General features: G+C 40.6%; 1 protein-coding gene across 1 annotated transcript in view; it reads right to left on the reverse strand.

Moving 5' to 3' along the window:
- PLGRKT (plasminogen receptor with a C-terminal lysine) overlaps positions 1-27162 on the reverse strand; it is a 314821-nt gene that overhangs the window by 22816 nt on the left and 264843 nt on the right. The window contains exon 4 of the mRNA XM_053702554.1: positions 22841-22950. Within this exon, the coding sequence (XP_053558529.1) occupies positions 22841-22950 (110 nt within the window). The remainder of the gene's footprint in view (positions 1-22840; positions 22951-27162) is intronic.

Below are 27162 nucleotides of genomic sequence, written 5' to 3' on the forward strand. Positions count from 1 at the left end.
GGGTTGATTCTGACTAAAGCCTGAGCAAACGCTTGAACGTCTGGTACCTCTGCCAGACGCTTGTGTAACAGGATAGACAAAGCAGATATTTGTCCCTTTTAAGGAACTAACTGACAATCCTTTCTCCAATCCTTCTTGGAGAAAGGACAATATCCTGGGAATCCTAAACTAAATTTGGATGCTTGAACGGATCCTGTATTAGAAGATCCTGCCTCATTGGCAGTGTCCATGGTGGGACAGATGACATGTCCACTAGGTCTGCATACCAAGTCCTGCGTGGCCACGCAGGCGCTATCAGAATCACCGAAGCCTTCTCCTGCTTGATTCTGGCAACCAGACGCGGGAGGAGAGGAAACGGTGGAAAAACATAAGCCAGATTGAAGGACCAAGGCGCTGCTAGAGCATCTATCAATACCGCCTTGGGATCCCGGGACCTGGACCCGTAGATAGGAAGTTTGGTGTTCTGACGGGACGCCATCAGATCCAACTCTGGGGTGTCCCATAGCTGAGTCAGCTGGGCAAATACCTCCGGGTGGAGTTCCCACTCCCCCGGGTGAAAAGTCTGATGACTTAGAAAATCCGCCTCCCAGTTGTCTACTCCTGGGATGTGAATTGCTGAGAGATGGCAGGAGTGATCCTCCGCCCACCTGATTATTTTGGTTACTTCCGTCATCGCTAGGGAACCCTTGTTCCCCCTGATGATTGACGTAAGCTACAGTGGTGATGCTGTCCGACTGAAATCTGATGAATTTGGCCACCGCTAGTTGAGGCCATGCCTGAAGAGCATTGAATATCGCCCTCAGTTCCAGAATGTTTATCGGGAGAAGAGTTTCTTCCCGAGACCATAAGCCCTGAGCTTTCAGGGAGTCCCAGACCGCACCCCAGCCTAATAGACTGGCGTAGGTCGTTACAATGATCCACTCTGGCCTGCGGAAACATATTCCTTGAGACAGGTGATCCTGAGACAACCACCAGAGAAGAGAATCTCTGGTCTCCTGGTCCAACTGAATTTGAGGAGACAAATCTGCATAATCCCCATTCCACTGTTTGAGCATGCATAGTTGCAGTGGTCTGAGGTGTATCCGAGCAAAAGGGACTATGTCCATTGCCGCAATCATTAGTCCGATTGTCTCCATGCACTGAGCCACAGACGGCCGAGGAATGGAATAAAGAGCTTGGCAAGTAGTTAAGAGTTTTAGCTTTCTGACCTCCGTCAGAAATATTTTCATTTTTACCAAGTCTATCAGGGTTCCTAGGAATGGAACTCGTGTGAGGGGGGAGGGAGAACTCTTTTTTGATGTTCACCTTCCACCCGTGAGACCTCAGAAAGGCCAATACAATCTCCGTGTGAGACTTGGTTCTTTGGAAAGTTGACACCTAAATTAAGATGTTGTCTAGGTAAGGTGCCACTGCTATGCCCCGCGGTCTTAGAACCGCCAGGAGGGACCCTAGCACCTTTGTGAAAATTCTGGGAGCAGTGAGAGCCACAAACTGAAAATGCTTGTCCAGAAAGGCGAACCTGAGAAACTGGTGATGATCTTTGTGGATAGGAATGTGCAGATATGCATCCTTTAGATCCACGGTAGTCATATATTGACCCTCCTGGATCATTAGTAAGATTGTCCGAATGGTCTCCATCTTGAATGATGGGACTCTGAGGAATTTGTTTAGAATTTTGAGATCCAGGATTGGTCTGAAAGTTCCTTCTTTTTTGGGAACCACAAACAGGCTTGAGTAAAACCCCGGTCCTTGTTCTGCAATTGGAACTGGGTGGATCACTCCCATTGGATGTAGATCTTCTACACAGCGTAAAAACGCCTCTTTCTTTGTCTGATCTGTAGACAGACGAGAAATGTGGAACCTTCCCCTTGGAGGAGAGTCCTTGAATTCTAGAAGGTATCCCTGGGCTACAATCTCTAATGCCCAAGGATCGTGTACATCTCTTGCCCAGGCCTGAGCGAAGAGAGAGAGTCTGCCCCCTACTAGATCCGGTCCCGGATCGGGGGCTACCCCTTCATGCTGTCTTGGTGGCAGCTGCAGGCTTTTTGGCCTGTTTACCCTAATTCCAGCCCTGGTAAGGTTTCCAGTTTGCCTTGGGCTGTGAAGCGTTACCATCTTGCTTTGCAGCCGGAGAGGATGAAGCGGGGCAGTTCCTGAAATTGCGAAAGGAACGAAAAACAGAATTTATATCTTACCTGATAAATTCCTTTCTCCTACGGTGTGTCCGGTCCACGGCTTCATACTTACTTGTGGGAATATTCTCTTCCCTAACAGGAAATGGCAAAGAGGCACACAGCAAAAGCTGTCCATATAGCCCCTCCTCTGGCCCCGCCCCCCCAGTCATTCGACCGACGGTTAGGAGAAAAAGGAGAAACTATAGGGTGCCGTGGTGACTGTAGTGTATAGAGATAAAAAATTCTTAAGCCTGACAAAAAGCCAGGGCGGGCCGTGGACCGGACACACCGTAGGAGAAAGGAATTTATCAGGTAAGATATAAATTCTGTTTTCTCCTACATAGTTGTGTCCGGTCCACGGCTTCATCCTTACGTGTGGGAACCAATACCAAAGCTTTAGGACACGGATGAAGGGAGGGAACAAGTCAGGCAACCTAAACGGAAGGCACCACGGCTTGCAAAACCTTTCTCCCAAAAATAGCCTCCGAAGAAGCAAAAGTATCGAATTTGTAAAATTTTGTAAAGGTGTGCAGTGAAGACCAAGTCGCTGCCTTACAAATCTGATCAACAGAAGCCTCGTTCTTGAAGGCCCATGTGGAAGCCACAGCCCTAGTAGAGTGAGCTGTAATTCGTTCAGGAGGCTGCCGGCCGGCAGTCTCATAAGCCAATCGGATGATGCTTTTCAGCCAAAAGGAAAGAGAGGTAGCAGTAGCTTTCTGCCCTCTTCTCTTACCAGAATAAACGACAAACAAGGATGATGTCTGTCTGAAATCCTTTGTTGCTTCTAAATAGAATTTTAAAGCACGGACCCCATCTAGGTTGTGTAACAAACGTTCCTTCTTTGAAACTGGATTCGGACACAGAGAAGGAACAACTATTTCCTGGTTAATAATCTGTTAAAATCTGACAGCGCTCAACCTGTGTCTATAGCTCCTAGTATTGTGGGTACCAGCGCCCCCAAAAAGGTGAATGTAGTGCTAAAAATAAATACACAGAGCACCTCCTAAAAGGCTAAGACACTAGTAGTGACAAGATTATTTAAATAAAAAATATATATTGAAATTCTATAGGGGTATATAAAATATTTTATAAGCTACTTATAGCTAAAATATACAAACAAGATACAAAAGTGGATCCACTTAAAATTAACAATAAAATATGCATATATCTATATAAAAAACAATACAATTGTGGTTAAAAACCACAACAATATACAATCTTAATCACAAAATAAATTACAATAAAACAGCTGTTGATGGTTGGATAAAAAATATAAATATATAAAAACATCAATTTACTGAGTAGGTGTCCATAAATATGTAGGTCCCAAACTTTAAATTCTTTCCAGAGAGTGAATGTCCAATATGAAGATTCTATTTTAAACAGTTATCCTTATATATCGCTCGATAAACGGTGAAATGATGAAGTGTGTAAAAAAGAAAAACGTAGTGGTTTTCAAATCAAATTTAAAAAATTATTGGGAATGTCCAAAAAAATCCTGAAAAGATGATGTGATGAAGTGGGCGTGAATAATCAAAAATGTGTGTACACAAAAATGAAAAAAGAAAAAACATAATTTATGCTTACCTGATAAATTCCTTTCTCCTGTAGTGTAGTCAGTCCACGGGTCATCATTACTTATGGGATATTAACTCCTCCCCAACAGGAAGTGCAAGAGGATCACCCAAGCAGAGCTGCTATATAGCTCCTCCCCTCTACGTCACACCCAGTCATTCGACCGAGAACCAAACGAGAAAGGAGAAACTATAGGGTGCAGTGGTGACTGGAGTATATTTAAAATTTAGACCTGCCATAAAAAACAGGGCGGGCCGTGGACTGACTACACTACAGGAGAAAGGAATTTATCAGGTAAGCATAAATTATGTTTTCTCCTGTTAAGTGTAGTCAGTCCACGGGTCATCATTACTTATGGGATACCAATACCAAAGCTAAAGTACACGGATGACGGGAGGGACAGGCAGGATCTTTATACGGAAGGAACCACTGCCTGAAGAACCTTTCTCCCAAAAACAGCCTCCGAAGAAGCAAAAGTGTCAAATTTGTAAAATTTGGAAAAAGTATGAAGAGAAGACCAAGTTGCAGCCTTGCAAATCTGTTCAACAGAGGCCTCATTCTTAAAGGCCCAAGTGGAAGCCACAGCTCTAGTAGAATGAGCTGTAATCCTTTCAGGAGGTTGCTGTCCAGCAGTCTCATAGGCTAAACGTATTATGCTACGAAGCCAAAGGGATAGAGAGGTAGCAGATGCTTTTTGACCTCTCCTCTGACCAGAATAAACGACAAACAGGGAAGAAGTTTGGCGAAAATCTTTAGTTGCCTGTAAATAAAATTTCAGGGCACGGACTACGTCCAGATTGTGTAGAAGTCGTTCCTTCTTTGAAGAAGGGTTAGGGCACAATGATGGAACAACAATCTCTTGATTGATATTCTTGTTAGTAACTACCTTAGGTAAGAACCCAGGTTTAGTACGCAGAACTACCTTATCTGAATGAAAAATCAGATAAGGAGAATCACAATGTAAGGCTGATAACTCAGAGACTCTACGAGCCGAGGAAATAGCCATTAGAAACAGAACTTTCCAAGATAACAACTTGATATCAATGGAATGAAGGGGTTCAAACGGAACACCCTGTAAAACGTTAAGAACTAAGTTTAAGCTCCACGGTGGAGCTACAGTCTTAAACACAGGCTTAATCCTAGCCAAAGCCTGACAAAAAGCCTGAACGTCTGGAACTTCTGACAGACGTTTGTGTAAAAGGATGGACAGAGCTGAGATCTGTCCCTTTAAAGAACTTGCAGATAAACCCTTTTCTAAACCCTCTTGTAGAAAAGACAATATCCTAGGAATCCTAACCTTACTCCATGAGTAACTCTTGGATTCGCACCAGTGTAAGTATTTACGCCAAATCTTATGGTAAATCTTCCTGGTAACAGGTTTCCTAGCCTGTATTAAAGTATCGATTACTGACTCCGAAAATCCACGCTTTGATAAAATCAAGCGTTCAATTTCCATGCAGTCAGCTTCAGAGAAATTAGATTTTGATGTTTGAAAGGACCCTGAATTAGAAGGTCCTGTCTCAGAGGCAGAGACCAAGGTGGACAGGATGACATGTCCACTAGATCTGCATACCAGGTCCTGCGTGGCCACGCAGGCGCTATTAGAATCACCGATGCTTTCTCCTGTTTGATCCTGGCAATCAAACGAGGAAGCATCGGGAAGGGTGGAAACACATAAGCCATCCCGAAGGTCCAAGGTGCTGTCAAAGCATCTACCAGGACCGCTCCCGGGTCCCTGGACCTGGACCCGTAGCAAGGAAGCTTGGCGTTCTGGCGAGACGCCATGAGATCCATATCTGGTTTGCCCCAACGTCGAAGTATTTGGGCAAAGACCTCCGGATGAAGTTCCCACTCCCCCGGATGAAAAGTCTGGCGACTTAGGAAATCCGCCTCCCAGTTCTCCACTCCTGGAATGTGGATCGCTGACAGGTGGCAAGAGTGAGACTCTGCCCAGCGAATTATCTTTGATACTTCCATCATCGCTAGGGAACTCCTTGTCCCTCCTTGATGGTTGATGTAAGCTACAGTCGTGATGTTGTCCGACTGAAACCTGATGAACCTCCGAGTTGTTAACTGAGGCCAAGCCAGAAGGGCATTGAGAACTGCTCTCAATTCCAGAATGTTTATTGGAAGGAGACTCTCCTCCTGAGTCCATGATCCCTGAGCCTTCAGGGAATTCCAGACAGCGCCCAAACCAAGTAGGCTGGCGTCTGTTGTTACAATTGTCCAGTCTGGCCTGCTGAAGGGCATCCCCCTGGACAGATGTGGCCGAGAAAGCCTTCATAGAAGAGAATTTCTGGTCTCTTTATCCAGATTCAGAGTAGGGGACAAATCTGAGTAATCCCCATTCCACTGACTTAGCATGCACAATTGCAGCGGTCTGAGATGCAGGCGTGCAAAAGGAACTATGTCCATTGCCGCTACCATTAAGCCGATTACCTCCATGCATTGAGCCACTGACGGGTGTTGAATGGAATGAAGGACACGGCAAATATTTTGAAGCTTTGTTAACCTGTCTTCTGTCAGGTAAATCTTCATTTCTACAGAATCTATAAGAGTCCCCAAGAAGGGAACTCTTGTGAGTGGTAAGAGAGAACTCTTCTCTTCGTTCACTTTCCACCCATGCGACCTTAGAAATGCCAGTACTAACTCTGTATGAGACTTGGCAGTTTGAAAGCTTGACGCTTGTATCAGAATGTCGTCTAGGTACGGAGCCACCGAAATTCCTCGCGGTCTTAGTACCGCCAGAAGAGAGCCCAGAACCTTTGTGAAGATTCTTAGAGCCGTAGCCAACCCGAATGGAAGAGCTACAAACTGGTAATGCCTGTCTAGGAAGGCAAACCTTAGATACCGGTAATGTTCTTTGTGAATCGGTATGTGAAGGTAAGCATCCTTTAAATCCACTGTGGTCATGTACTGACCTCTTTGGATCATGGGTAAGATTGTCCGAATAGTTTCCATTTTGAACGATGGAACTCTTAGGAATTTGTTTAGGATCTTTAAATCCAAGATTGGTCTGAAGGTTCCCTCTTTCTTGGGAACCACGAACAGATTTGAGTAAAACCCTTGTCCGTGTTCCGACCGCGGAACCGGATGGATCACTCCCATTAGTAAAAGATCTTGTACACAGCGTAGAAACGCCTCTTTCTTTATCTGGTTTGTTGACAACCTTGAAAGATGAAATCTCCCTTTTGGGGGAGAAGCTTTGAAGTCCAGAAGATATCTCTGAGATATGATCTCTAACGCCCAGGGATCCTGGACATCTCTTGCCCAAGCCTGGGCGAAGAGAGAAAGTCTGCCCCCCACTAGATCCGTTCCCGGATCGGGGGCCCTCTCTTCATGCTGTCTTAGGGGCAGCAGCAGGTTTTCTGGCCTGCTTGCCCTTGTTCCAGGTCTGGTTAGGTTTCCAGCCTTGTCTGTAGCGAGCAACAGCTCCTTCCTGTTTTGGAGCAGAGGAAGTTGATGCTGCTCCTGCCTTGAAGTTACGAAAGGCACGAAAATTAGACTGTCTAGCCCTAGGTTTGGCTCTGTCTTGAGGCAGGGCATGGCCTTTACCTCCTGTAATATCAGCGATAATTTCTTTCAAACCGGGCCCGAATAAAGTCTGCCCCTTGAAAGGTATGTTAAGTAATTTAGATTTAGAAGTAACATCAGCTGACCAGGATTTTAGCCACAGTGCTCTGCGTGCCTGAATGGCGAATCCGGAATTCTTAGCCGTAAGTTTAGTTAAATGTACTACGGCATCAGAAATAAATGAATTAGCTAGCTTAAGGGTTTTAAGCTTGTGTGAAATCTCATCTATTGGCGCTGAGTCAAGGGTCTCTTCCAGAGACTCAAACCAAAATGCTGCCGCAGCCGTGACAGGCGCAATGCATGCAAGGGGTTGCAATATAAAACCTTGTTGAACAAACATTTTCTTAAGGTAACCCTCTAACTTTTTATCCATTGGATCTGAAAAAGCACAGCTATCCTCCACCGGGATAGTGGTACGCTTAGCTAAAGTAGAAACTGCTCCCTCCACCTTAGGGACCGTTTGCCATAAGTCCCGTGTGGTGGCGTCTATTGGAAACATTTTTCTGAATATAGGAGGGGGTGAGAAAGGCACACCGGGTCTATCCCACTCCTTAGTAACAATTTCAGTAAGTCTCTTAGGTATAGGAAAAACGTCAGTACTCGTCGGTACCGCAAAATATTTATCCAACCTACACATTTTCTCTGGGATTGCAACTGTGTTACAATCATTCAGAGCCGCTAATACCTCCCCTAGCAGTACACGGAGGTTTTCTAGCTTAAACTTAAAATTTGAAATGTCTGAATCCAGTCTATTTGGATCAGATCCGTCACCCGCAGAATGAAGCTCTCCGTCCTCATGTTCTGCAAATTGTGACGCAGTATCAGACATGGCCCTAGCATTATCAGCGCACTCTGTTCTCACCCCAGAGTGATCTCGTTTACCCCTAAGTTCTGGCAATTTAGACAAAACTTCAGTCATAACATTAGCCATGTCCTGTAGAGTGATTTGTAATGGCCGCCCTGATGTACTTGGCGTTACAATATCACGCACCTCCCGAGCGGGAGATGCAGGTACTGACACGTGAGGCAAGTTAGTCGGCATAACTTCCCCCTCGTTGTCTGGTGAATGATGTTCAACATGTACAGATTGATTTTTATTTAAAGTAGCATCAATGCAATTAGTACATAAATTTCTATTGGGCTCCACCTTGGCTTTTGCACATATAGCACAGAGAGATTCCTCTGAGTCAGACATGTTTAACAAACTAGCAATTAGACTAGCAAGCTTGGAAATACTTTTCAACTAAATTTACAAGCAATATGTAAAACGTTACTGTGCCTTTAAGAAGCACAGAAAAAAAACTATAATAGTTGAATAACAATGAACCGGATTAGTTATAAAAACCAAATTTACCCGGTAAAAGCATAAATTTAGCAAAGGATTGCACTCATTAGCAATGGATGATTAACCCTTAATATCAGAAAAAACGTATAACAATTGAAAATATAAGCGTTTTTATCACAGTCAAAGCACAGTCTCACAGGTCTGCTGTGAGTGATTACCTCCCTCAAAATAAGTTTTGAAGACCCCTGAGCTCTGTGGAGACGTTCTGGATCATGCAGGGAGAGAAGGCAGACTTGTGACTGAATTTCTGATGCGTAGCAAAAGCGCCAAAATAGGCCCCTCCCACTCACACACAACAGTGAGGGAAGCTCAGTGAAACTGTTTTAATTTAAAATAAACGACAGCCATGTGGAAAATAACGCCCAAAACAATTTTTCACCAAGTACCTCAGATAATTAAACGATTTAACATGCCAGCAAACGTTTAAAATCTAATTTATGAAATGTCATTAAAAGCCTGCTGCTAGTCGTTCACACTGCAAGTTAGGCTAAAAGTTATATGCATACAGTATTATCCCAGTGAAATGCCATTCCCCAGAATACTGAAGTGTAAACATGCATACATATCAGCCTGATACCAGTTGCTACTACTGCATTTAAGGCTGTACTTACATTATATCGGTATTGGCAGTATTTTCTCAGTCAATTCCATTCCTTAGAAAATAATATACTGCAACATACCTCTTTGCAGGTGAACCTGCCCGCTGTCCCCTGATCTGAAGTTTACCTCACTCCTCAGAATGGCCGAGAACAGCAAATGGATCTTAGTTACGTCCGCTAAGATCATACAAAACTCAGGTAGATTCTTCTTCAAATTCTGCCTGAGAAGAAAACAACACACTCCGGTGCCGTTTAAAATAAAAAACTTTTGATTGAAGATATAAAAACTAAGTATAATCACCACAGTCCTCTCACACATCCTATCTATTAGTTGGGTGCAAGAGAATGACTGGGTGTGACGTAGAGGGGAGGAGCTATATAGCAGCTCTGCTTGGGTGATCCTCTTGCACTTCCTGTTGGGGAGGAGTTAATATCCCATAAGTAATGATGACCCGTGGACTGACTACACTTAACAGGAGAAAGGAAAAAATGTGAAAAAATAATCCAAATGAATATTTAGGATGTGTTAAAGTGAATAACACACTTATAAAGTGACCCTTATGTGAATACAAGATGTGAAGAGATGCTCCTAAAAAGTTATTCCTGTGTGTAAACGATGAAAAAATACAGAAATGGATCCTATGTCTCAGGGATCAATTCATTCAAAGATATACCTGTAATAAAACAAATATAACATAGTGCAAAACTGCTATTCAAACTTAGTCAGTAATTGAAAAGAAGCTTACCATATATGTCAACGCGTTTCGGCCCTAAGAACTGGGCCTTTATCAAGACTATAGATGGATTAGCATGGTAGCTCCTTTTATAGCTATTACTGGCCAATAAGTGCCAGTGTTGTTTTGGCGCCAACAAATAACCTCTACTTCCTGTTCCTGTTGACCTGGAAGTAAAAAAATAACCTCTACTTCCTGTTGACCTGGAAGTAAAAAAATATAACCTCTACTTCCTGTTCCTGATGACCTGGAAGTACTATTGAGTTTATTCTATTTTTGTATATATGTTCCTAGTTTCATGGTAAATTCATGCTATGTTTCAGATAAAGTACATGTTCATTTTTATTTGTTTCATTAATATTTGAAAGATAATATTTGCCTAAAATCGGCAAACCGGAAGTGTGTGTTCAGTCATTTATCACCATGGAAACCAATATAAGAGTGAATGAATAGAACAATTTTCAGTCATATATTTAGATTTACCATGTCTGATCTGAAAATAGGCTTAATCTATCCTAAGGTAACTAGCTGTTTTTGAAAATTGTAAGGCTGCTTGTTAGGCCCTTCTTTGACAGAAAAGACGAGTGAATAAAAAATGTATTCTACTTAGGGAAGACATCAAAGTAATAAATATTATAGTTGATATGACACTATTAAGGAATAAAATAAAATAGAAGATTCTTATTTAAAAAATATAACAATCTAAAAGGGTCCTAAAATGTAAGCAATAATATCACTGTCCCTATAGAGATATCTATTTAGGAAAAGCGTATAGAATGTCTTCTGGAATGTCATAAAAAATCATATATTTTTTGATATATAGAAATATCAAGAAACCTATTAAGATAAACATTGTCATATAGCCTCCTATATGGAGACGACCCAGGGCTAAAAAACATTGGAATGATAAACATGATAAAAACATTGGGATAACGAACATCGATTGTAAACATAATTAAAATATAATTAAATTGTTCGAATGATAAACATGATAAAAACATTAGGATAATGAACATCGATTGTAAACATAATTAAAATATGTAAAAATTAGAATATTAAAATATTTCAATATTTGAAACTCTCCATCAGTAATAGTAATGCAAAGTGGCAGGTGAAGAGGGGGGGTGCATGGTTATATTAACAGAAGTATTTGAAATCACAATTACAATAAGACCTATCTCTTTCAAATGCCTACATATACTCTATGTGGGGGTGTCTCTACAGGGAGTGCAGAATTATTAGGCAAATTAGTATTTTGACCACATCATCCTCTTTATGCATGTTGTCTTACTCCAAGCTGTATAGGCTTGAAAGCCTACTACCAATTAAGCATATTAGGTGATGTGCATCTCTGTAATGAGAAGGGGTGTGGTCTAATGACATCAACACCCTATATCAGGTGTGCATAATTATTAGGCAACTTCCTTTCCTTTGGCAAAATGGGTCAAAAGAAGGACTTGACAGGCTCAGAAAAGTCAAAAATAGTGAGATATCTTGCAGAGGGATGCAGCACTCTTAAAATTGCAAAGCTTCTGAGGCGTGATCATCGAACAATCAAGCGTTTCATTCAAAATAGTCAACAGGGTCGCAAGAAGCGTGTGGAAAAACCAAGGCGCAAAATAACTGCCCATGAACTGAGAAAAGTCAAGCGTGCAGCTGCCAAGATGCCACTTGCCACCAGTTTGGCCATATTTCAGAGCTGCAACATCACTGGAGTGCCCAAAAGCACAAGGTGTGCAATACTCAGAGACATGGCCAAGGTAAGAAAGGCTGAAAGACGACCACCACTGAACAAGACACACAAGCTGAAACGTCAAGACTGGGCCAAGAAATATCTCAAGACTGATTTTTCTAAGGTTTTATGGACTGATGAAATGAGAGTGAGTCTTGATGGGCCAGATGGATGGGCCCGTGGCTGGATTGGTAAAGGGCAGAGAGCTCCAGTCCGACTCAGACGCCAGCAAGGTGGAGGTGGAGTACTGGTTTGGGCTGGTATCATCAAAGATGAGCTTGTGGGGCCTTTTCGGGTTGAGGATGGAGTCAAGCTCAACTCCCAGTCCTACTGCCAGTTTCTGGAAGACACCTTCTTCAAGCAGTGGTACAGGAAGAAGTCTGCATCCTTCAAGAAAAACATGATTTTCATGCAGGACAATGCTCCATCACACGCGTCCAAGTACTCCACAGCGTGGCTGGCAAGAAAGGGTATAGAAGAAGAAAATCTAATGACATGGCCTCCTTGTTCACCTGATCTGAACCCCATTGAGAACCTGTGGTCCATCATCAAATGTGAGATTTACAAGGAGGGAAAACAGTACACCTCTCTGAACAGTGTCTGGGAGGCTGTGGTTGCTGCTGCACGCAATGTTGATGGTGAACAGATCAAAACACTGACAGAATCCATGGATGGCAGGCTTTTGAGTGTCCTTGCAAAGAAAGGTGGCTATATTGGTCACTGATTTGTTTTTGTTTTGTTTTTGAATGTCAGAAATGTATATTTGTGAATGTTGAGATGTTATATTGGTTTCACTGGTAAAAATAAATAATTGAAATGGGTATATATTTGTTTTTTGTTAAGTTGCCTAATAATTATACACAGTACTAGTCACCTGCACACACAGATATCCCCTAAAATAGCTATAACTAAAAACAAACTAAAAACTACTTCCAAAACTATTCAGCTTTGATATTAATGAGTTTTTTGGGTTCATTGAGAACATGGTTGTTGTTCAATAATAAAATTAATCCTCAAAAATACAACTTGCCTAATAATTCTGCACTCCCTGTATAGGGACAGTGATATTATTGCTTACATGTTAGGACCCTTTTAGATTGTTATATTTTTTAAATAAGAATCTTCTATTTTATTTTATTCCTTAATAGTGTCATATCCACTATAATATTTATTACTTTGATGTCTTCCCTAAGTAGAATACATCTTTTATTCACTCGTCTTTTCTGTCAAAGAAGGGCCAAACGGAACCCCTTGAATAACTGAAAGAACTAAGTTCTATAGGTCTATAGACAGGCTTGATTCTAACTAACGCCTGTACAAACGCTTGTACATCTGGCACGGCTGCCAGACGTTTATGCAACAAAACAGACAGAGCAGATATCTGTCCTTTAAGAGAACTAGCTGACAAACCTTTATCCAAACCTTCTTGGAGAAAGGAGAGTATCCTAGGAATCCTAATTCTACTCCATGAGTAACACTTGGTTTTGCACCAACAGATATATTTTTTCCATATCTTATGGTAAATTTTCCTAGTCACAGGTTTTCTGGCCTGAACCAGAGTATCTATAACAGATTACGAAAACCCACGCTTAGATAGAATCAAGCGTTCAATTTCCAAGCAGTCAGTTGCAGAGAAACTAGATTTGGATGTTTGAATGGACCTTGTACCAGAAGGTCCTGCCTCAAAGGTAGCTTCCATGGTGGAACCGATGACATATTTACCAGGTCTGCATACCAAGTCCTGCGTGGATACTAGAGTGAAGGGGCCTTCCTGACTAAATTAGGCATCTAAACCAATGCCAGGAAAAATTAAAAACGTTCCCCAAAGTTTATTTATGTTCACAAAACATTTGAAATGCCATAAAAATGTGATATAAGTCAATCGATTTGGTCCACAAAAGTGTCTACCAGTATAAAGCCCAAAAAATAAGCCTGTAATCTGTTACACAGTCTAAGAAAATGGCTTACCGATCCCCTGAGGGGAAAAACTGACAGTCTCCTAGAATTAACATGTGTTAAAATAGACTGGTCATACCTGAAGCAGAAAAGTCTGCAAACTGTTACCCCCAACTGAAGTTCTCTGTCTCAACAGTCCTGTGTGGTAACAGCAATGGATTCTAGTTACTTGTGCTAAAATCATATTTTTCTTTAACAGAAATCTTCATCACTTTCTGTTGTAGAGTAAATAGTACAAACCGGCACTTTTTTAAAATAACAAACTCTTGATAGAAGAAATAAAAACTACAACTAAACACCACAAACTCTTTACCATCCCCGTGGAGATGCTACTTGTTCAGAGCGGCAAAGAGAATGACTGGGGGGCGGGGCCAGAGGAGGGGCTATATGGACAGCTTTTGCTGTGTGCCTCTTTGCCATTTCCTGTTAGGGAAGAGAATATTCCCACAAGTAAGGATGAAGCCGTGGACCGGACACACCTATGTAGGAGAAATTAGCTTTGTTCTTTGTTTTAAAGGTTTTGTCCTGAGGGAGAGCATGGCCTTTTCCCCCGGTGATATCTGAAATAATCTCTTTCAATTCAGGCCCGAATAGGGTCTTCCCTTTGAAAGGGATGTTCAAAAGCTTGGATTTAGACGACAAATCGGCCGACCAGGACTTTAGCCATAGCGCCTTGCGCGCCAAAATGGCAAAACCTGAATTTTTCGCCACTAACTTAGCTATTTGGAAAGCAGCGTCAGTGATAAAAGAATTAGCTAGCTTTAGAGCCTTAATTCTATCCATAATTTCCTCATATGAGGTCTCCGCCTGGAGCGAGTCTTCCAGCGCCTCAAACCAGAAAGCAGCTGCAGTAGTTACAGGAATAATGCAGGCAATAGGTTGGAGAAGAAAACCTTGTTGAACAAAAATTTTCTTAAGTAAACCCTCTAATATTTTATCCATAGGGTCTTTAAAAGCACAACTGTCTTCAATTGGTATGGTTGTGCGTTTAGCTAGTGTAGAAACAGCCCCCTCCACCTTAGGGACCGTCTGCCACGAGTCCCGCATGGGGTCAGATATGGGGAACATTTTCTTAAAAACAGGAGGGGGGACAAAAGGGACACTTGGCCTATCCCACTCCCTAGTAACAATATCCGCACTCCTCTTAGGGACCGGAAACGCATCCGTGTAAACAGGGACCTCTAGGTACTTGTCCATTTTACACAATTTCTCTGGGATCACCAAAGGGTCACAGTCATCCAGAGTAGCTAATACCTCCCTAAGTAAAACACAGAGGTGTTCTAGTTTAAATTTAAAAGCCAATGTATCTGAATCTGTCTGAGTAGGAACTCTTCCTGAATCAGAGACTTCTCCCTCAGACATCAAATCCCTCGCTCCCACTTCAGAGCGTTGTGAGGGTATATCGGATACGGCTACCAAAGCGTCAGAATGCTCATAATCTGTTCTTAAAACGGAGCTATCACGCTTTGCAGGTAACACGGGCAGTTTAGATAAGAAGGCTGTAAGAGAATTATCCATGACTGCCGCTAAGTCTTGTAATGTAAAAGGGTTAGACGCACTAGAGGTACTAGGCGTCACTTGCGCGGGCGTAACTGGTTGTGACACTTGGGGAGAGGCAGACGGGCTACCCTCGTTACCTTCAGTCTGAGAATCATCTTGGGCCACATTCTTAAGTGCAACAATATGATCTTTAAAGTGTATAGACATATCAGTACAAGTGGGACACATTCTGAGAGGGGGTTCCACCATGGCTTCTAAACACATTGAACAAGGATTTTCCTTAGTGTCAGACATGTTTAACAGACTAGTAGAGTACACAAACAGGCTTGGAAATCAATTTAATCAAATAAAAAACACAATTTGAAAAAAACGTTACTGTGCCTTTAAGAGATAAAAAGAGCACACAATTTTACAAAACAGTGAAAAATGCATCAATCTTTCTGAAATTTTCACAGTATGTAGCTAAAGCCTTAATAAGATTGCACCACAAGTTTCAAAACGATTAACCCCTTAATGCCCAAACCGGAGCAGCCTAAAGCAAACACCCAGTTAAATCACTACAGCACCTTGCCACAGCCTTGCAGTGGCCCTACCTGCCCTTAGGGATCAGATTTGGGGGAATATAGCTTCTTTTAGGCCCTCAAACATCAGCAGGACCCTCCATGTGAAACAGCATGAACTCCTCTGCAATTCTACCGGAGCTGTGAGGCCTAGTAAATCACTCCTAAGTGACTAAAACACAGCCATGTGGTAATAACCCCAGAAAGAACCCAAAAGGGCTTTCAAAGTGTCTTGCAAAACGATTTTTCCTTAGCCAAACAATTGATTGCCCTGAATAAGTGTCAACCAGTATAGTAGCCCTATTATGTAAGCATTCAATTCCTTACTAAGTCTGTGAACATAGCTTACCCTCCCCTCATGGGGATCTTGTCAGTCTCTTCTAGCATTATCTCAGTCTTGTCTAGAAATAAATGACTGAACATACCTTATTGCAGATCACCCTGCAAACTGTTCCCCCCAACTGAAGTTTTCTGGTACTCCTCAGTCCTGTGTGGGAACAGCAGTGGATTTTAGTTACAACATGCTAAAATCATTTTCCTCTCAGCAGAAATCTTCATCACTTTTCTGCTAGAGAGTAAATAGTACAAACCGGTACCATTTAAAATAACAAACTTTTGATTGAAGATAATAAAACTACAATTCTAACACCACATTCACTTTACACTCCCGAGAGAGACCCTAGTGCTTAGAGCCAGCAAAGAGAATGACTGGGGGGTGGAGCTAGAGGGGGAGCTATGTGGACAGCTTTGCTGTGTGCTCTCTTTGCTACTTCCTATAGGGAATGAGAATATCCCACAAGTAAAGGATGAATCCGTGGACTGGATACACCTTGCAAGAGATACAACAAAAGAAAAGGGGGCGCCCTTGAGAGTATCTAAAAAATGATAATGTGTAGTATATGAGGTAGTTTATATGTTACCAATAGAAATGCACTTTTCAGTATAAATGATGATACACTGATTCAATAGTAACTAGTATATATGTTGTGAACAGAGTAAATAGATGTTAGCCTATACAATTTGATAATCACAATGTTAATAGGACAGTTGTATCTCACTCAAAAATAGTATATATGTTGTGAACAGAGTAAATAGATGTTAGCCTATACAATTTGATAATCACAATGTTAATAGGACAGTTGTATCTCACTCAAAAATAGTGATTAATGGGTGACAATGATCATTATATTGTCCTTTATAAGGGTCTTGATAGTAGAATACCAGGGCAGCAATCTGTAGTGGTCCAGACCAGGATCCAATTAAGCAATCTAAAATATCAAACAGAGACAGATGCGCCACATGGCCCAATATTGTAGTTTCCAAATGTATGTAGATTTTATTATATAGTTGAACTCGCATGTATTGAAGCACCTCAATTGGTGCAAATGACACAGTCTGGGATCTATAACAGTCACCCAGCAGACCGGCCTCTCGAGTTGTTCAGGGTCTTTATTAAAGCCTTCTTTGGGTCCTCCTCTGCCCCGTCACCACTTTCTGTTGGGGTACCGCAAGGCTCTGTCCTCAGTCCCCTTCTCTTCTCAATCTACTTGTCATCATTAGGTTCCATAATTAAGTCTTACGGTTTCCAATATAATTTGTATGCTTTTAACCAGCAAGTTTCCTTGAACAACTATGCTCCGTCAAGACAGGCAGTGAGAGAGCTACACGCAGTATTGAGAGGAGGGTGTCGGGTGAAGGGGGACAGTTAATCTAGTCCATAATCCAGATTCTGATATCTGGAACGGATGGCAGGCTGCTTCTTCGAAATTCTTGTCGGTGTCCCAAGATATTAAATTCTGCAGAAGTAAAAGATAAAAAAAGAAGGCGCCACCATAGTGCACAATCAGATGATTATAACACGCCAAATATACAAGTAAGACCGTACTTACAAGCTGTATGACACTTGAGAAGTGTCACAAATGCCTTCTGGACTGTTAGGAGTCGTCCAGCTAACTCACACTGGTGGATATCGAAGTTGCTCTGGAGTGTGGGAGCGGCGATAGCAAACAGCATGCAGTATCCAGCCACAGGCTTTTCACAGAGCCTGTTCGTCTAATACTTGTCCACTGTTATGATAGATACACTAATGGATACAATGTATCAAGTGGATCGAAATGTTGAATTAAAATGTTGAATAAATGAATGGATAAAAGATGATTCGTGGCAAAAGTCTTGTAAAAGCAAACAGACTTTATTTGGAGTATAGCAGCACAACGTTTCTCGGTCTCTCCTGACCGTTTCCTCAGGTGCAATATACATAATAATTAAAACCACGAACTTTTATTGCCGAGTTTTCGGCGTCTTCTAAAAGGAACAGCGCATGCATGGAGGTGTGACCACTACTGGAGTTACCATTGGTTATCGTTGTCCAATGCTAGAAAGGATAGTATTCAAGCCTCTGTGTGAAATAGACAGCGTGAGTAGAACACTGCTATTAGTGTCAGATATACAAAATCAAACCATGCAGGGTTCAACTATCCGAGCATGTCAATGGATCGTGTATAATATATATATTGATCCAGTAAGTGTGTGTCTATATAAAATATAAGTACAATAAATGAAAATGAATAGTTATTATAAAAAATATATATATATATTTCCAATAGGAAGCTCTTAGTGGTGACACCAATCGCGCAACTTAAAACCAAACATTAAACAGGTAGAGCTAGAGTATCTGTCAGTCTAAATGCAAGTAATATATTATTTACTTGATATATAACATAAAACTGTAAACAGCAGCCTCATGTAAGAAGCCTATGTTTATGTTTCTAAAACATAGATAAAATTAAAAGTATACACACAAATCTAGCACAACCAGTTATAAAACTAAATAAATAATTAAGTACAGATAAAACCTGCTTAAAGAACATATATATATAAAAAAAAAATAAAAAAAAAAAAATTAATGCATATATACACATGTGCAAGTACACGTCTGTATCACGTGTTAAATATCTAACTATACATGTCTTCTATACTTGTCTGCTTCTCTGATTATTACACAGACACGTCTCAAATCTCATGAGTATGGCTGAAACCACAACCCAAAAGGCATCACACATGAAATACGATATAACTGTCAAATACCAGTCATGTTATATCTGTATTGTTAGCACTAGGTATAATGAATTTCCCAAAAGGCAATAGTGGTGGATATATCCATAAAGAATCCCAACAATGTAATTAACATAATATATATTAAAAAGGGGTGAATGTAATACTAATCAGAATTATAATAAAAATATATTAAAAACAGTTAGTTAAAAGCTGCCATATCAATATTGGCATTGAGACCACCAGGGGACAAACTTTTGAGTTTCCATATCCAAAAGGTCTCCCTTTGTCTCAAATGTAAAAACCTGTTTCTGCCCCACTTGGGTAGGATCTGTTCTAGTGGAAATATGGAAAAACAATCAGATGGTGTGGAGTGGCAAAGACTAGCATGTTTGGGGATACTGTGGTTTCTGATTTTGTTTTCTATATTTCTCTTGTGTTCCCCCCACCTCTTTTTTAGGGGCCTGGAGGTCCTCCCCACATATTGGAGCCCACATACACACTCTAAGAGATAGACGACAAAGGGAGAATCACACGTAAAATGTGAATTGATGTTAAATTTTTCTTTTGTGGTAAATGAACTAAATTCAATTCTATTTGGATTTGTGAAAGCACATAGGCCACAGTGTGCACGATTGCATTTATAAAAACCTGGTTTGCCTAATAGTGTAGAGTCCCTATTTTTAAGGATATTACCATTTGCTCTGTTTTTGGGCTGATGTACTTTCATGACTACCTTGCTGGGTGCCAGCTTATTTTTTAAGGTGGGAGCTCTTCTTAAAGTACATATTGGTTGCTTACTCAATGTGTTGGTGAGAAATGGATCGTTCTCTAGGATGTACCAATATTTTTCTAAAATGCCTTTGATCTTTTTGTGGTTATTATTGAATTGTGTTACAAATCTAACCCCAGTATTATTAGACTCACTGGGATTTTTTGGCTTATCTTCTTTGTTGGTCTCATTATTAGCCCCTGTGTATTTAAAGAAAAAATCTTCTCTACATTTCTTTCTGGCCTCAAGAAAGCTGGTCTCAATTAAACTACTAGGAAAATTTTTCTCCAAAAACCTTTCTTTTAAAAGGTTGGCCTGTATATCAAAAGTTTTCAAATCAGTGCAGTTTCTGCGCAACCTACAGAACTGATTGTATGGTATATTCTTTTTCCAGGGTAAGTGGTGGTTGCTTTTAAAATTAAGATAGCTGTTAGCATCCACTGGTTTGAAAAAAGTTTTGGTGGAGATGTTACCTAGGTTATCCCATTCAAGTATTAAATCCAGAAAGTCTATACTTGTTTCATCCATTTTGGATGAAAACTGCAGACCCATATCATTATCATTTAATTTATCAACAAAATTTTTTTTTTTTTTTATATATATGTTCTTTAAGCAGGTTTTATCTGTACTTAATTATTTATTTAGTTTTATAACTGGTTGTGCTAGATTTGTGTGTATACTTTTAATTTTATCTATGTTTTAGAAACATAAACATAGGCTTCTTACATGAGGCTGCTGTTTACAGTTTTATGTTATATATCAAGTAAATAATATATTACTTGCATTTAGACTGACAGATACTCTAGCTCTACCTGTTTAATGTTTGGTTTTAAGTTGCGCGATTGGTGTCACCACTAAGAGCTTCCTATTGGAAATATATATATATATTTTTTATAATAACTATTCATTTTCATTTATTGTACTTATATTTTATATAGACACACACTTACTGGATCAATATATATATTATACACGATCCATTGACATGCTCGGATAGTTGAACCCTGCATGGTTTGATTTTGTATATCTGACACTAATAGCAGTGTTCTACTCACGCTGTCTATTTCACACAGAGGCTTGAATACTATCCTTTCTAGCATTGGACAACGATAACCAATGGTAACTCCAGTAGTGGTCACACCTCCATGCATGCGCTGTTCCTTTTAGAAGACGCCGAAAACTCGGCAATAAAAGTTCGTGGTTTTAATTATTATGTATATTGCACCTGAGGAAACGGTCAGGAGAGACCGAGAAACGTTGTGCTGCTATACTCCAAATAAAGTCTGTTTGCTTTTACAAGACTTTTGCCACGAATCATCTTTTATCCATTCATTTATTCAACATTTTAATTCAACATTTCGATCCACTTGATACATTGTATCCATTAGTGTATCTATCATAACAGTGGACAAGTATTAGACGAACAGGCTCTGCGAAAAGCCTGTGGCTGGATACTGCATGCTGTTTGCTATCGCCGCTCCCACACTCCAGAGCAACTTCGATATCCACCAGTGTGAGTTAGCTGGACGACTCCTAACAGTCCAGAAGGCATTTGTGACACTTCTCAAGTGTCATACAGCTTGTAAGTACGGTCTTACTTGTATATTTGGCGTGTTATAATCATCTGATTGTGCACTATGGTGGCGCCTTCTTTTTTTATCTTTTACTTCTTGACAAGGTTATATGGGTTTCAGTATCATCTATATGCTAATGGAATCTAAATCTACCTATATGTTAACGCATTACCTAAAGTTCAACATCTTCAAAACATCACATCTTCCTCCTTCCTATACTATCCCAAACTGCTCCAGTCTCAATAACTTGACAACACAGTCAACTCCGCATTCCTTCTGCCTTGGGGTCACATCTAACTCAGAATTTTCATACACTCTCCAGATCCAATCCTTGATTAACACCTCCTGGTTCCTTCTTACGACTATCTACAATTTGCAACATTCTGCATATAAAAGCATATCACTTGCCATATATCACTTTGACTACTGCAAGCCTATCCTCTCTGGTATTCCAAGCTATTGTCTGTGCCTTCTGCTATCTATCTTGAATGCCTCTGCCAGATTAATCGTCCTTACACATTGCAACTCTCCAGTCCCTTCACTACCCTTAACCTCAAGAATAAAATTCAAAGTATTTACCTAAATATGTAAACACCTCAATAACATGCATCCATCTATATGTATGCCCTTATCTGTACAACCACATTCTACCATTATGTACTGTGGTTTAGAAGAATAAGACTCATTATAAGACAGATGTTTTTCTCTTGATCTCATGCATTACAGAACCACATAAAGGCCTGGATGTGGCAGAAAGATCACAAATGAAAGCAGGTCTAGCACATAGTTAACTGGCTCTAGCTGTACCTTTTATAAGTTGTTGAAATTATCCATACTATCCATTAGGCACAGTGCCTAATGCCCTCTGAATTGTTTTGATTTCTCAACCATAGGCGCCAAACTGAATTATGGTGAATAATGGTGGATAGGAGATCCACTTACCCTCAGAGCAGTTTATGTCTCATAATAATTGAGATACATACTTTAATTGTGTCATTATACCACAATGCAGTGGTAAAATATTAAAAAAAAAATGTTTTATGGATAACAGGGCCCACAAAAGTAACAAAGCTGCCCTGGGCATAATCTCTCAAAAAACACACATTTACTGGATTGTTGTTCCCTTCATCAATACAGTGGCTCTCCAAACTATTAGGCCTTTTTATTTTTGTTGTTGACATGACATGCTTTAATAGCTGCATTTCTTCACTAGTCTGTAAGAACTCTGCTGTGTTTTGTGATTCTTTGTTTCCAGATATCCTGTTTAAAACTCTTACTACATTAATCATGTATAGAAAAGTTAGCATGCTACACTTTAACATTGTCAGAAGAAGATTAGGTGATATGATTGGTGGGTGTCAATACTTAGGACTAGGACAGAACAGTTTCAGCATCTTGCTACATTCAGCATCTGGCTACAAAATATTTATTTTAATAGGAAAGAGATACCAATGTGCCTGAACCACATATAAGTTTAGTCTTTTCTCTATTCAGGACTGATACAGCCACTGGCCAGAGAGAGGATCTCACTCAGGGATGAGGGTATTTTCCTGAATGTCAGTGGGATGAGCACCATATGATAGGATGCAATTTACACAATGCATATTTAATTTTACGCTATGAAATGCCACTTGGTTTGTTATACTAATAATCCTACATTTTTTAAGATGGATTGTGTTAATTATACTGTACCTTTCATTCTCTGTATTAACGTGCCATACCCCATGTCATATTGGTATGCAAATACAAATCCTAATGGAATAATAGGAATACACAGAGCTGGTTTCTTCCTTTTGATGGCCCTGTTAGAAATAAGAAAGTTATTGTTAGAAAGATCAAAATCTGGTACACATAATGGAAAACAAAACAAATTTTTTTTCTATCCCTGTCATATATAAAAAGTCAGTTGTGGGTATCAACTAGACCCTGGGGACATCTAATATAGACCATATTTTATCATTTAGAGCAGGGGTGAAAGAAAGATATTCTATTGTAGTGCCCAGAATACAAAGCCACAATCTTCATTCCTTGTTTCCCTTTTTCATTGTGTCACCTAAATGCACAGTGAATTTTAATACTTTTGATATAAGTTTAGAATAGAAATTAAATCTACCTTGTGGCCATATTTAGAAGTATATCACACAATACGTCTGATTTTTCCTTAACTAAAGGTAGGTTGGCTTTACATTGAAGCTAGCCTGTCTTAGGGCAAAATCGTCCACATGAATGGTCAAACAACTGTGCCAGAAAGATTAAATGAGGATAATAATAAAAAAATAAACTTAAAAGGGTTAATCACATAATTCTGCTCAGTCACTACTGAGCCATTTTTAACCATGTTGATTATGCAAAACTGGGGCATGGGTAATAAAGGGATTATCTATCTTTTTAAACAATAAAAATGTTGGAGTTGACTGTCCCTTTAACTTGCATTTACAAATAAAGGAAATATCCTGCGGAATAATTGTTTTCTTCTTAAATGCATTTATTACTTTTGGGAAATAAGAACCTGGCCATCAGGAGGAGGCAAAGACACCCCAGCCAAAGGCTTATATACTCCTCCCACCTCCCTCATCCCCCAGTCATTCTTTTTGCCTTTCGTCCCAGGAGGTTGGCAGAGAAGTGTCAGAAGTTTTTTTTTTAGGAACATAGTTCCGTGTTTAACTGTTAAATAATTTCTTTCTCTCTCTGAGAGTAGAATTAGTCTGCTTTGCAGTTGTAACCCAGTTGCGGGCTGGCCCTGCTTGGATTCAGTTCTTCAGTCACGCGACTTTTTCAGTCACGTGGCGTCTATTGGCCTAGCTGGTCTGGAAGGGGTCGCCGATTTCTCACAATACTGTTTGTGTTATTTTGCTTCTAGTTAAGCATTTACAAGGACTTTCGGGTCCGAGTGGTTCTTGGGAGAGTTGTGTTTTTTTTTCTAGCCGTCTCTCGGGTGACTGGGTCAGCGAAATTGCTGCGTGGAGCTGGATTATTACTTCCACGTGGTGCGAAGGATAGAGGCCCTAGCGCCTTTTTGTCCGCCCGTCAGGGTGTTTTTTTAGCCTTTTTGGAGGTTTTGGATTTGTCCTTTTAGGACTTGTTCCATTGGGGGTCTTTGGTTTGCGACCTTCTTTGGACTATCTCTGTTTCTCCTTGGGGTCGGGTCACCTTCGGAGATCTGGATTCCCTTCGGGAGTTGTTTTGTTCCTCTTCAGGACATCTGGCGACGCCGTTTCGGGGTTCTTACAGGTGCTGGGAATGTTTTATTTTCTGTCTAGGTTCTAGAGGTCCTAATGACTTTTCTTCTATAAAGGTAAGACGAGTCCACGGATTCATCCTTCACTTGTGGGATATTATCCTTCCCTACAGGAAGTGGCAAAGAGCACCACAGCAGAGCTGTCTATATAGCTCCTCCCCCCAGTCATTCTCTTTGCCTACTCTAAGTACTAGGAAGGGTAAAGTGAAAGAGGTGATAAAGTATTAGTTTTTAATTTCTTCAAGCAAGAGTTTGTTATTTTAAATGGTACCGGTTTGTACTATTTACTCTCAGGCAGCAGATAGATGAAGACTGCTGCCTGGAGGATGATGATCTTAGCATTTGTAACTAAGGTCCATTGCTGTTCCCACAGAGGCTGAGGAGTACAGGAAACTTCAGTGTGAGGAACGGTTTCATGCTATGCAGCAATGAGGTATGTTCAGTCATATTTTTTCTGGAGAGACTGTCGCCTAGATTTAGAGTTTTGCGGCTAAAGGGGTGCGTTAGCTACGCGTGCTTTTTCCCCCCCGCACCTTTTAAATACCTCTGGTATTTAGAGTTCACAGAAGGGCTGCGTTAGGCTCCAAAAAAGGAGCGTATAGCATATTTACCGCAACTGCAACTCTCGATACCAACGGTGCTTACGGACGCGGCCAGCTTCAAAAACGTGCTCGTGCACGATTCCCCCATAGGAAACAATGGGGCCGTTTGAGCTGAAAAAAAAAACACCTGCAAAAAAGCAGAGTTCAGCTCCTAACGCAGCCCCATTGTTTCCTATGGGGAAACACTTCCTACGTCTGCACCTAACACTATAACATGTACCCCGAGTCTAAACACCCCTAACCTTACACTTATTAACCCCTATTCTGCCGCCGCCGCTATCGCTGACCCCTGCATTTTATTATTAACCCCTAATCTGCCGCTCCGTACACCGCCGCAACCTACGTTATACTTATGTACCCCTAATCTGCTGCCCCTAACACCGCCGACCCCTATATTATATTTATTAACCCCTAATCTGCCCCCCACAACGTTGCCGCCAGCTACCTACAATAATTAACCCCTAATCTGCCGACCGCACCTCACCGCTACTATAATAAAGTTATTAACCCCTAATCCGCCTCAAAAACCCTATAATAAATATTATTAACCCCTAATCTGTCCTCCCTAACATCGCCGACACCTAACTTCAATTATTAACCCCTAATCTGCCGACCGGATCTCGCCGCTACTCTAATAAATGGATTAACCCCTAAAGCTAAGTCTAACCCTAACACTAACACCCCCCTAAATTAAATATAATTTAAATCTAACAAAATAAATTAACTCTTATTAAATAAATTATTCCTATTTAAAGCTAAATACTTACCTGTAAAATAAACCCTAATATAGCTACAATATAAATTATAATTATATTGTAGCTATTTTAGGATTACTATTTATTTTACAGGCAACTTTGTATTTATTTTAACCAGGTACAATAGCTATTAAATAGTTAAGAACTATTTAATAGTTACCTAGTTAAAATAATTACAAAATTACCTGTAAAATAAATCCTAACCTAAGTTACAATTAAACACTACACTATCAATAAATTAATTAAATACAATACCTACAAATAACTACAATTAAATTAACTAAAGTACAAAAAATAAAAAAGAACTAAGTTACAAAAAATAAAAAAATATTTACAAACATTAGAAAAATATTACAACAATTTTAAGCTAATTACACCTACTCTAAGCCCCCTAATAAAATAACAAAGACCCCCAAAATAAAAAAATGCCCTACCCTATTCTAAATTACAAAAGTTCAAAGCTCTTTTACCTTACCAGCCCTGAAAAGGGCCATTTGCGGGGCATGCCCCAAATAATTCAGCTCTTTTGCCTGTAAAAAAAACATACAATAACCCCCCCCCAACATTACAACCCACCACCCACATACCCCTAATCTAACCCAAACCCTCCTTAAATAAACCTAACACTAAGCCCCTGAAGATCTTCCTACCTTATCTTCACCATGCCAGGTTCACCGATCCGTCCTCCGAAGTCTTCATCCAAGCCTCCGAAATCTTCATCCAAGCCCAAGCGGGGGCTGGCGATCCATAATCCGGCTGAAGTCTTCTATCAAGCGGCGGCTGAAGAGGTCCAGAAGAGGCTCCAAAGTCTTCCTCATATCCGGGCAGAAGAGTAGATCTGGACCGGCAACCATCTTCTTCAAGGCGGTGACAAGTGGCTCCATGTTGAAGACCTCCGGCGCGGATCCATCCTCTTCTTGCAACGTCCTAAGTCCGAATGAAGGTTCCTTTAAGGGACGTCATCCAAGATGGCGTCCCTCAAATTCCTATCAGCCAATCGCAATTCGAGGGACAAGCAGCAAGCTCTCACTCCTGAGGGCCCTGGTGTATGTTTTTGGCCAAATCGAAGCTTTTACCACACACTTTTGATCCCTGAGGGCAGGTAGGGCCACAGCAGGGCTGTGGCAAGGTGCTGAGAGTTTTTTTTCTGGATCTGGGCCTATTTTCGATCCGGTTTGGAAATTATGTTGTTTAGGCTGTTTTGCAGAATGTGTGTGCTTTTTTTCTCTTAAAGGCACAGTACCGTTTTTTAAGATTGTTATTTCTTTAACTAAATAAAGTGTTTTCATGCTTGATTGTAGTCATTACTAGCCTGTTCAACATATCTGACATTGAGGAAAGTCAATGTTTAATATGTTTAGAAGCCATTGTGGAACCTGCACTTAGAATGTGTCCCTCATGCACTGAAAGGTCAATAAA

The sequence above is a fragment of the Bombina bombina genome, chromosome 2 (assembly GCF_027579735.1).
Source record: "Bombina bombina isolate aBomBom1 chromosome 2, aBomBom1.pri, whole genome shotgun sequence".
NCBI lineage: Eukaryota > Metazoa > Chordata > Amphibia > Anura > Bombinatoridae > Bombina > Bombina bombina.